This window comes from Acanthochromis polyacanthus, chromosome 3 (assembly GCF_021347895.1).
Source record: "Acanthochromis polyacanthus isolate Apoly-LR-REF ecotype Palm Island chromosome 3, KAUST_Apoly_ChrSc, whole genome shotgun sequence".
In the NCBI taxonomy this organism is placed as follows: Eukaryota; Metazoa; Chordata; class Actinopteri; family Pomacentridae; genus Acanthochromis; species Acanthochromis polyacanthus.
This window is the reverse complement of record NC_067115.1, coordinates 14,120,036-14,132,589: the sequence shown is the minus strand read 5'-3', so window position 1 is coordinate 14,132,589 and position 12,554 is coordinate 14,120,036. Positions and strand designations below refer to the sequence as shown.

The following is a 12,554-nucleotide window of genomic DNA, read 5'->3' as shown; positions in this document are numbered from 1 at the left end:
TGCTGTAATGAAGTGGCACAATATTTACTTCTTTATGGGTTTTATTTTGTCCCTCTCACTATTACCATGATGCTCAAATACTTGATTGTATGTCATGGTATAACATATACTCAAATTTTCTTTTATTTTTTAAGGAAGGTGGTGTTTTGGTTGCTGGGGTGCTTACATAACACTTTAAAATAACAGGAAAAATAACCTTCTCATAAAGCTTTCATTTTTTTTCATTGGATTATGTGGATATTTTGACTTTTAAATGTTTCATTGTGTGTTTTTGCATGTGTAAAAGAATGAAATTAGATATTTTTATTTAGCAAATCTATGTAAAGGGCTGGGATCTTTCTGCATGGAGTTTGCATGTTCTCCCTGTGCATGTGTGGGTTTTCTCCGGGTACTCCGGCTTTCTCCCACAGTCCAAAAATATGCTGAGGTTAATTGGTTACTCTAAATTGCCCGTAGGTGTGAAAGTGTGTTTGATTGTTTGTCTGTATATGTAGCCCTGCGACAAACTGGCGGCCTGTCCAGGGTGTCCCTTGACTTCGCCCTAAGTCAGCTGGGATAGGCTCCAGCACCCCTGCGACCCTAGTGAGGATAAAGCGGTGTATGGAGAATGGATGGATCTATGTAAAGCTAGACGACCAGTACTTTTTTCCTGTTGATTGTCACTACTTGTAGCTCAACTCAAAACTGAATTTAATGTTTCATCTATTAGATATAAAAGAAATATTTCTGAAATTAAAATGAAAATTTTATGGTAAAATAGAAAAAAATGTTTAAAAATGCAGATTTTTGTAAAAAGATATGTTATTTTATCAGGTGCACTTTTGCGTTCATACTATAATTACATTTGCTTACAGAGATACACTGTAAATCTAATACAATCCTCTTAATTAACCTGATTATGATCAGGCAAGAAGCCTGTATATTATCATACATTATTAACACACACACACACACACACACACACACACACACACACACACACACACACACACACACACACACACACACACACACACACACACACACACACACACACACACACACACACACAGACAGACAGACACTCATCATGGCTGGTTAACTGCTCACTGTACTGCAGGTCATCGTCCTTTAAACACCAGCAGGTGTCTCTGTTTGTCTCTCTGCTCTGGAGCCAAGCAGCTGACTGCAGTCTGCAGCTTGTCATCATCTGCACTTCTTCTTTTTTTCTATCTTTCCAAAGCAGTTCAACATTTCATTTCACAGTGTGAACACAAACAGTTTTTTGTAACCGGCATGTTTTGCTCTGACATAATTTCAACAAAGAGTCCATCATATTGGGATGTGCGTCCGTACGACTTCCCCAATATCAGCCACCGATTTCATTTTGCCTGTTCAATTATCTTTCTTGTCTTTTTGCTTTCTGTGTTACAAAGAAATTTATGGTACTTATATTCTTAAATAACTTCACCACTTCCTTAACAATTATATCATTTTTGCCTTTAATTCTTGCTAAGTGAGTTTATTTACAATATTTTCTTCGCTGTCCATATTTATGTGCTGCTGGTGACTTGCAGGGTTTTTTGTAACGTGGGGATTTTCTTTTCTTTACATTATTTCATAAAAACTCTGAGCTACTAACACTATGCTGCATTATTCATTTTTTTAAAGCAGTATGGTCCCTGTGGTTCAGATTTAATCTACCTGCAGACTTTAGCCTTTTCTCACAGTGTATATCTAGAAAACATGGTCTTTAAACCATCCTCTTTCTTATTTGCTGTCTTGCAGTGGTTTTTATCACCCCAAATGATTTGTACCAGCCGTGGCAGTCTGTAAAAATATCTTTCCTAATTTAAAGATTGCAAAATGTACAAAATACAGCCATGATGCAGCTCTTTCTCCACACTCTCTTGTTTATTTATCGTCCACCAGCTCATAGATTTGCTGCTATTTGGTTGTATTCCTATTGATGTGTCTGTGCATTTGTTTCAACAAAACTAGATGAACAATTTACTCCAGATAGTCCAAGTGACTTTCTCTGGATGTTGGATTTTAATGGAGTGGACACAGAGCAGCAGCAGAGTCTGAGAGAACATGTTTTCTATTTTCCATGTTTTCCAGCTGCAGCCTCAAAAATCACATAGCCTTGATTATTTGAATGATCAACTAGAATTTGATTAATATGCAAATTTCTGAGCAAACCCGTTCCATTTGAGCCTTCAGCGCAGCCTAATTAATCAACAGTTAAAGGAAATTAATACATACATCAATTCTGTCAGGAACATGCTTAGTTCAATCGCCCGTAAAATTGAAGTTTGAAGTATTAACTGGCTCCACAGGAAGGCTATGATTAAAACTCTACATTTCGGCTCTATTTAGATATATAGAGTGATTTAACTGCAGGCAAATATAAAGTCATTTACAGATCTCCTTTTTGCACTTATTCAATAATAATAATAATAATAATAATAATAATAATAATAGTAATAATAATGAACTGAGGGACTTTAATCCTATGCCTTATTTTTATTTTTCTGCAGTTTGTTTTGTTTTTAAGACGACTACATGGAAAACATAATTAATTTTGATGCCCTTTTTGCTGTCACTCGCCTCAAATGCACTTTGCACCTGACACTGTTTTTCCACAAATAATAAAAGAGAGAGAGGCAGAGAAAATAAAAAAAGGGGAGGGGAAGAGATGAAAAGAGAGAGGGCTGTACTATTGTTTCAGTAGGGACTCATGCATCAAACTTCAATTTTCCGGACGATTGAAGTAGTGATTTTTTCTATCTTGAAGTGAAATACTGAAATACACTTAAGACCTCCAGATTAATTACCACGAAGTGGTCCCTCAGACTGTAGTATTACTTATCACCGGGCCGCCTGACAAGCCCTCATAAAATAAGCAAGTGAAATCCATAAACTTAGCCTGCCTTAACACTCTCTCCCTTCATAAATATGCTTGATTCAGGATAGGCTCCAGAACACACACACACACACACACCACAAAATAAGTTTTAAACTGACATGTTCATACTTGCAGGTCAATTTTCAAAATAATTGAATTGAACTGATTATTTTCTTTGCACCTTTAAGATGAAGGGATTTACTCATAAATTTGAATCACACCAGATTCAAACCTTATTTTGCTTTTGTAATGAGTATTTAAACATTTAATTAAAGGTTTCTAATGTAGCTTTAAGAGGACATGAGCACCTTTTTGCAGTGTCTGCTTAAAATTAGAACTTCTCCTTTAAGACTTATTCTGCATTATTACCACTGTGTTTTATTGAGTTGTTTTTCATTAACTCATTATATACCAGCATCCAGTTATGGATGTTGTTGACAAATACATTAATAAGCACATATTTGCTCACAATTATAACCTGTTATAAACCATGCTGCCTATAAAGGCCAAACAAAAGTGTTAAAGTAAAGAATATTTTATAGGGCTAATTTGCCTGCAGAGCTTTTACAATAACTTTGGTCGTATTAGGAGCTTACAGGCCTATAAACATATTCAGGTTGATCTGAATGTAAAAAATATATAAAAAGGAGAGGGGGGGAAAGCAAACACTATAAAACAAGTCACAAGAAGACAGCTCCACTTATCGTTTCTTTTAACAAAGAGGGTTAAACGGGAGGTTGCCTTTTGAGTTCTTCTTCTTCTGGCCACTCTGTCTTTCTCACATCACCATGTTTTCAGCTTCATTAAACTCCTTAAAGACAAAAGAAATCAAAAGGCAGAAGAAGCAAAAGAAAAGCCAGAGAGATGAGAAGAAAACAAACAAAAGGGCTCCCTAACCAGACTTTGGCATAAATGTCACAGTCTAAACTCTTTATGGCTCCCTACTTAACATTAAAAACACTTTCAACAAAAATCCATTTCTTGTTTAGGAGGGGGGAAAAAAAAGCTTCTTGGACAGAAGTCAAACATATTATTCCAGAGCTTAAAAAGGCACAGAAAGACAAGCGGCTCACAAAAAGGGGCAGTTTCATTGTAATTCATTGACTTGTTCAAAACGCCAGGCTGAAGAAAAGGGCCAGACATTAATAGCCGCAGATGCCCTCATGAAGGGAGAGTCTATGTAGGCATTATGGCCTTTGTTCGCACCCAGTTAAACTGTTTAAAAGGAGGGTTAACTCAATCCATCAAATTGTCTGAAATTGTGAGGAAATTTCAAAAACCATATGGCTTCCAAACGTTTGCGTCCTTTCTGTGCGGTGGGACACACTTGTCTCAGTATTGCTGCCTGCGGGGGAGCGGCCCTGCTCCTTTGTGGCTCGTCCCATCAGGGGAACGCTGCTCATTTGTCCCCACTTTTCATGCTTTACGCACAAAATTACGGCCCAGTCCCGCAGAACAAAAAAAGAGAAGGGGGTCTAATAAAGGACCCGGGGAAACTGGCCCAAAACTTTGTGTTTTTGTGCCATCCTTCGCCTTTTTTTTCTCTCCCCCGGCACCAGATTTGTGTTTCTCACATAAATTTTTGCCACGAATGGAGAAACACGTCTAAGGGTCAAGAAGCCACGATACGCATTTAGAGGATGTGAAAGGGGACGTGAGATTCCGGGCCACAAAATGTTTAGAGCATCCTAGCAGAAGAAAAAAAAAATCACACAAAGGGGACAAAATAAGTTCAGCATAATAACTCTAATAAATAGGCCGCTTTTGATGGGCTTTACACGGCCACGTTTGGCAAGGAATCATTTTTTCCCTGCCTTCAGTAATAAAAGAATAACACGCCTTTATACCCACAATAATAACAATTTTCGAGAAAATAAAACAAAACAGTTCGATATTAATTCAAGACATAAAAGAAATCTTCAGAAAAGCCATTTTTATTCCCATAGTAGCCTATATACATTACAGTCTGTGCATTGGTTTTTCAAATAATGTCCTGATTTTAGAAAGGCACTTACAGGTGTACAAAACATAACAAATTTGAACTGTAAATCTATTGTATCCAAACAATAAATCTAAAAAGTGTAGCCTAGAGCTCGTCAAAATCACCGCAATAAGTAGCTGCTGTTTCTCGCCATCGGTTGAGCATTTTCCATAACTGTGAGTTTGCCTTTCACCATCATCACCATCATCATCATCACCATCATGCACTGAAGGCTACAGTTAAATAATAATGATGCTGATGATGAAGAGGAGGAGAGGAGGAAGAGCCGGCAGTGACACAGTGACTCAGTGGCGATTTTGGCTCACAGAAAATACAAAAGCAATTAAATTAAAAAAGGAAAAGTAGAAATAAATAGATAATGATCACAAATCAAATCATGCATTTACATGCAAAAAATATGGAAAACTGGAGCACTTTCATTGTTGGCTGTGTTTGGAGAGAGAGAGAGGCCTTAACGGGGAAAGCAACAGAGCAGGTGTGTGTGTGTGTGTGTGTGTGTGTGTGTGTGTGTGTGTGTGTGTGTGTGTGTGTGTGTGTGTGTGTGTGTGTGTGTGTGCGCGTGTGTGTGTTTGAATACATGTGTGTGTGTGCGCGCGTGTGTGTTGGTCTATGCTGTAAAAAAATAATAAGTTACTCGTGTCATTTCAGACCATATTGCTTTGATCGAAAGAAGTCTGCTAACAGTTCGCTAATGAATACATTGTAAAATACCACTGCATATCTTGTTCTGTGTTCATGCTTCACTATGAATATCTGTGCCGATATAAAAGTCATTACATTTTGGTACATGTTCTGAGATATGGTATACAATATAAGCAGTAAGTTACAAGTCCTCGGTGGGATTTTCTTTCTTTTTCTTAAATCGCGTCTCTGTGTGTTTGTGTGTTTTTGCGCGTCGGAGCTCCTCGCTGCGCCATCAGTCATCCACATCAATCTCCACGTCCTCGTCCTCCGAGCACTCCTTGCTCGTTGTGTGGTCTGAGAATGGAGACAGCGGCGATGTCCGCAGTTTCTGAGCGAGCTCGAGCTCCTGCTGGCCTCCCCGCACGGGGGATTCGGCGCGCGGGTGGCCCAGCGTGCCGTTTGCGCATTTCTCCAGATCCGCCAGCTTGGCGAGCTTGTCCAGCGGGACCTGGCCGACGGCCTTGGCCGACTCCACGTCGGCCTTCATCTCCTCCAGGTCCCGTTTTAGCTTGGCCCTCCGGTTCTGAAACCACGTGATGACCTGCGCGTTCGTCAGGCCCAGCTGCTGAGCGATCTGATCCCGGTCGGCCGGGGACAGGTACTTCTGGTACAGGAAGCGTTTCTCCAGCTCGTAGATCTGGTGATTGGTGAACGCCGTTCGAGACTTCCGACGCTTCTTGGGAGTGCTTCTCTGGCCGAACAGAGTCATCCCGTCCCGGCCTGCGAGGAAGAGAAGAAAGAGGGAGGCTGAGTGAGAACCTTTGGTTCGTGCAGGTCCACGAATTCTTCTGCAGTGTGCGCGTAAAAGCAACGCGAACGCACAAAAATAACAATGAAAATGATTCTGTCCAAGAAAAGATAATGCCATATTGTCCTTGTGGGGATAGGTAGTTACAAGAATATTACACAGACACCACTGGGAAATATTGAGCACCAGACACACTAGGACATAAAATAAAAGCAGGGGCGACTTATTTTTTGAACGAACAGAAAATTAACACTCCTTTCTTCCATGAGATATTTTAAACACGAGAGTAAATTTTAGCTCCTGCTACTAAACAAGCACAAAGCTCAGTGTAGATATAACCAAAGTTTTTATATCTGCTACAGGCCCTTTTAAAAAGATTTTCTTAAATGTAATTCGATGGGTAAAATCTAAAAACGTGGTGTGCTTTTTGGTTTGGAGATTTACCTTCCGCAGCCTGTAACACGCTGACTTCCAGCCCCTTGAAGGTCTTGCTGGCCAGCTCCTCCAGCGCGCAGAGCGGAGAGGTTTGGGTGAGCAGAGCCCGGCTGGACAGAGGGATGCTGGACGGACGGTGCTTCTCAGAGGACGAAATTAGATGAGCCGTGCCGCAAATCGTGTAACTTCGTTTCACCGACGGTTTGTTCAGGATGTCCTCGATGCTGAAGGGGGTCAGCGGCTTGTTGGAGTTGGCAGGAGGCGGCAAGTGGTCCAGCGGACTTCGCCTCCTGTTTTCCACTGCATCACATTTGGCCACTTCTTTGGATGTCATCATTGGTTGTACGCAGAGTTTGTAGGACTTGGCTGAAAATATTCGGAGGTCAGAAACGCGCAGAGAAAAGTCACATAACAGTTCTGGAGATTCGGGGGACAAAAACAGAGATAAGGAGTAAAAGAAAATCTTATTCCAAAATGGGATGTGCTCAAAGTGTCGATCCTCGGGAGCAGCAAGTCCGCAGGAGTGAGTTGCCTCCCTGAAAATGGCGAGGTCCAAAGAGTTGACGATTACTAACAAGTTATCATTGATTGGTAGGTAATCAATTATCTCCAGTGGCACTTTCGCCCTCTTCCCTTTCACTCTTTGACTATGTTGCAGTCCAGTGCGGGGCTTTTTGCGACTGGGGGTGTCCCATTAATTAGGACGCATGGCTGGAAGGAGGAGGAGCCCGGCGGAATTATAATGCTTTGTGCTCTTATCATCTTTGGTCTAATTTAGTCGTGTGGTGAGATACCAGAATAGGTATATGGGGTAAATGAGGGGAAGCAGAGAGAGAGAGAGGGTAAGAGAGAGGAAGAAAAGAGGGAGATTGGGGAGAGAAATCACAATCTGTAGCCAATTTATGCGTTTTTACGCGCAAAAAAGTTCAGTTCAGCTTCTGCTCTTCTATTTAAAAGTATTTGGATTATCTGGATGATTTGAAAAAGACAAGTCGACTCCTGTTACTATAGGTGCCGCAGCTCTAGTCAGAAGGATGTTTTTCCTCGACCCAAAGCGTGGATGATCCTTTGTTTTGTAAAGGTAATGTGGAGCTGGGCCATATATCAGCTCTGATGATACCTCCTCTGGGGCGGGAGGGAAGGAGCAGCATGCATCCCTCTGAGCAACGCCAAACTCGGGCCATAACTCAGGCGAAAGGGCTCCTTTTATATCGTCCGAGAAATATTTCATTTCCTCTCAAATCTCCCCCGCATCCTGCAGGTTTGACATGATGGCTTTATTTTGGCGCTGAGCTGACAAAGTAGTGTGCGACAGAGAGTGTATTTGCATCGGCTGTGCGGCGAAATATGCGTTTTATTTACCATTAAAATTCCCATTTTTCAAAATACAAGTGAAAGGGAACATTTAATTTTCGTATAACGATATTTCAATTTTCATTTATTCTACAATAACAAATGTAAGTTAATTATAGTGTATTTTTAAAAAAGCGAAATTGTCAGGATGCACTCGTAGAAATGTATTATTATTCACCGTTTGTTGTCATTTTTTTCTTGATAATGCTGCTGTGTATTTTTCATAACGAATGATAAATCAAGATGCTGTAAATCAATATCGCAGTGATTATAGCTTCACGTCAGTAAGAAATAAAACATGAAGACAGAATAAGAACAAGGTAAATGTTGCTCTTTTTTAATATTTCGATTTTGCTTTTTCTGTGTTAAAACATTAGATGAAATCAAATTTCAGCAAATGCTTTTTAGCTGTTTTCGAAGTTTTTTTTTTCCTGTAGTGGTGTAGAAAAAGCTGTAACGTAAAATGAAAAGATTTTCTTTTAGAATTGCCTGCTTTCTATTATCAACATCCCTCCCTCTAACATTTAAAATAACAGACGACATTGTAGTTTGATTTCAACCGGTAGTTTTTATATAAAAGAGAGAAAAAAGAGAAACTGTCTGTCAGTTTGCAAAGGGCATCTGAAGTTATGTGGCCAGTTTAACTTTATCAGGTTATGAGGAGGAGAAAGAGAGAGAAAAAACAGCCAGACAGTTTATATTTGCTGCTGGTGGGGGGTGAGATCTAATTTCAGTGGAAACTGCTCTTTGGATGTTTGGTTGAAATATAAGCACCTGAACACTGTTTTATTTGCTTTATTTTTTTTGTAACTTCCAAACAAATGAGTGTATTTTTTTTTCAATTTAAAAAAAATCTTACTTGAATGCAAATTTGGCAAAAAACAAAACCTGAGCTGCTAATGCTAACAAACAAACACTGCTTCCCAATTCTAACACAAACTGCATCTAAAAATGAATCACCATGATTAAAAACACAATGATTTTCTTTAGCAAACATTCCCAAAACTGAACCATAAAATACAGTAAATTGCCCACAGGTTGAGCCATTGTGGAAATGTGCATCATAAAATGAAGGTGACTATTTTATGTGTGTGTGTTTCCATCCAGCCGAGCTTGAGAAGGATCCTGGGGTTCAGAGCTGCACAAGCCTGTTTATTAAAGACGGATATTTGTGGTGGTGTGTCATCATCTCGGTGTCTCACTTGCCAAGGTCAACGACATGGCCTGCCTCTCAGCTCTCCTTTAGCCACACAACTTAATCTCTTAAGTTACTAGACTGTGCAGGGGACGTTTCTTGGCAGGGGACGGTGCAAATTACGTCACAGACCGTCCTGAAAATCACTCCGTCTCCTCTGCCCATGTTCTCCTGCATCTTTATGCAATTTTGACATCTCTGGAATGAACCGGCATTGGATTTCTATTTGTAACACATCCTAAAAAGGTCAAATTTGCCATAATCCAGCAGTGTTAGTTTAATGTACTCACAAAACCCTGTAATCTCTTCCTTCTTGGACATTTATGAATGCATAGAAAACACAATAGCAATGTTTCTTCCCAACCAGGTGTTGATTTAGGCTTTCCACACTGCGGTCTGTTAGCTTAAAGTGCCACCCTGCAATGTGTGTTAGTGACCTCATGCAGGAGGAGACACAGTGCTCACTGAAGGCTCAGACTGCGATTAGACAGCTGCAGGGAAACTGTCCACATTGTAGCCATTTTGTGAGACCCCAAAGATGGGTGTCATGTCTCCCCTCTCCCAAAGGCCTGCCAGTTATCTCACATGACACCAGATACAGATACACTCAGAGGGGCTCAAATGTGTCTCTCTGTTTTAAACATGTACTGTATAAATCACACGTCATTACCAGAGGTCACTGGCTGAGGTACACCATTGGAGGGCTGCTTCGCCAGGCCCAGTCTGGTTGGAGGAGAGTGGATTTATCTGGCAGTCGGATCTCTGGAGTGGCAGCCATATTTTATGTGACTAGAGATGTAATAACAGGCCTCTGACAAATCCCCGACGGCCCGACTTCTCCTGCCTCACAGTGCAGTGCCAGTGCTGCTGGAACAGCACATCATAAGCAGCACCATTATCACTGTGGTGCTCATGAACTGCTCTGCGCTGCCCTGCAACCTGTGTTTGTCTGGAAACGTTTACTTTGAGAGGCCTACAAATCACTGCAGATCATTTTAAGCTGGATAGTCTTTCTTTAATGCGCCTAAATTCAGGATTTTTTTTACTGACTAAAAGCCATAATTGACTATAGCATACAAACAGCATATGCACTAGAGGAATGGCAAAACAGTGGCACCTGCAGGGATGAAGTGCAACGAGAAATACTTTAAAGTGAGACAATGTCCCTTTAGAAAGAGGAAGTAAGAGATAAAATAAGTCCCCATTAATCCCACAGTGGGGGAATTTGAAGCTGTACAGCAGCAAAGGGGATAATGCAAAAATGTAGGGACATAAATAGAAAAGTAAGCAAGAAGTACGATATTGTACAGATTCCTCTGAATGTGGAGTATTGCACAGCGTTATTCTATTTGTAGAAAAACATTACACATTGAACTATTAACATAACTTTAAACATCACACTCTAGTAAACAACAGAAGGTGCTTTCATTCAGTTTAATACAGGCACTTGTTTTGCTGCAGCCCAATGTGGTCTGGTATTACGACGGCTAATGTTAGCAAACATTTAATATTTTTGTGTGTTTTTTTTTCTGTGTGCCATCTAAAAATCTTGCATACTTCTAAGTCTTATAATTTACCATTGCTTGATGCCACAATGCTAAGCTACATACAGCTGCTTTAACTGAAGTAAAGCATGACTTTTTCCTTAAGTTGGCTTTGATCAGTGGTTTAAATTGTACTTTTTCAAACACAACTCTCTTTGACTGTGAGGAAACTTCACATCAAAAATTCTGCAGTGTTTGAGTGACTTATTAGAGGAATGTGTTGCTGCTCGAAGTTTTAAATATAAGTTTTCTTTATTTTGAGCATGCATGAAATGTCTTTAATCCCCACAGTTCTAAGGTTACAAGTTATTTTTTTAAACCTTGGAAGATTAAAGCAAAAACTAGCTGCTATAGGTAGGTACCTTTCAATATAGGTAAGCAAATATCAGTGGTAGAGGATGCATGCAAATTAGTTACTTTACTAAAAGCACAAATAGACTGAAGAAAATTAAAAGCTGAACATCTTATTGAAATAAGGAAATAATAGCATAAAAACTGATTAAAGCAAAGTATTAATTTTGCAGAACAGAATATGTTCTGCTGTTTCTGAAATAATTTTAGCCAATGAATGAGCTAATTTAAGCAACTTTATTGGTTGGCTTTTTGACAAAAATACCTTTTGTGATGTAATCTGATTATATTTTCTTTTGTAAAATCTTGGTGTACAAAGTAGCTGTCTAATAAATTAAAAAAAAACACTTGTACAGAATTTCCCTTTGACTTGTAATCAGATATAAAATAGGAGAAAATAAGTTTAATATGTGCATAAATGTACTTGGTTACATGAATAGAAAACGTGTTTTTTTTTTATTTGGGTGAACTGACCCTTTAAAAATTCCACCTCATCATCTCTGCTTCTTTCCAAATTAAAAATAAAAATGTTGCTTTTATGAGATCTAATGGTTGAAAAAATTACCAGACTGACTCCCTGATTGCTTCCTACTCCCCATGCTGCCTTAAAATAAAAGAATGAAAAAGAAACAGTGAAATAGGGTTGAACACAACAGCCAATCAATTACAAGTCCTGACATTGTCCCCGAGCAAGGAAAAGCAGAAACAGGTGCACAGTCTCCCAAGAAATACAAGAAGTGTAAAAGTTACCCCATGCAGAGTGCATGATGCAGAGTTATTCCCTCCTTTAGGAACCTTGTCATGGGTCTCTGGCTGTCGTAATGCAAAATATATTCGCTGCTGTTGGACTATACAAAGAACCATTCAGTCAATAAATAGTTTGACACCGGTGTTTTAATGCTAAGAGCGTGCCATCATGTTTTGAAAACAATAAAAACTGAACCTGGGGCTGTAGGATGTGTTTACCGTGTCTTACCTGGTGGAACAGTTGCTCATCTCGCTGCTCTGCCAGCCTCCAACAGACTGGCTGCTTGCCCCTGATCATACTGGTGTGGTTTGGGGCCTGTACACTTGTTGTTGGCGCAGCCTGAACATAAGCATTTCCTAATTTACAGAAGGCACATTTTGAAACTGCACATATGTGGCCATCGGAAACGAGTCCGTGCCACGCCAGTTTTGACCATTAAGCATCTCTAAAAACCTGCTTCACCTCACTTTTATCCTTCCTTCCGCAATCTGCTCCCTTTATTTCAAATGCAGCCAGATTTACAATTATACGACAGCCACTTCCACATGTGTTTTTCTCTTTCCCTGTGCTGCTCTGGCTGCTGATGAATCCCTCCACAGCACTATGA

At 39.9% G+C, this 12,554-nt stretch overlaps 1 protein-coding gene across 2 annotated transcripts in view; it reads right to left on the bottom strand.

Moving 5' to 3' along the window:
* Nucleotides 1–4,805: 4,805 nt before the first annotated feature.
* lbx1b (ladybird homeobox 1b) overlaps nt 4,806–12,554 on the bottom strand; it is a 54,046-nt gene continuing 46,297 nt past the window's right edge. Inside the window, exons 5-6 of one of the 2 annotated variants that reach the window (XM_022205944.2) lie at nt 6,766–7,122; nt 4,806–6,293 (exon numbers count right to left, since the gene is read on the bottom strand). In XM_022205944.2, coding sequence (XP_022061636.1) covers nt 5,806–6,293; nt 6,766–7,093 — 816 coding nt within the window. In that variant the 5' untranslated portion in view covers nt 7,094–7,122 and the 3' untranslated portion in view covers nt 4,806–5,805. Of the gene's footprint in view, nt 6,294–6,765; nt 11,288–12,554 lie in introns of those variants that run through there. The other variant, XM_022205935.2, reaches the window with a different exon arrangement.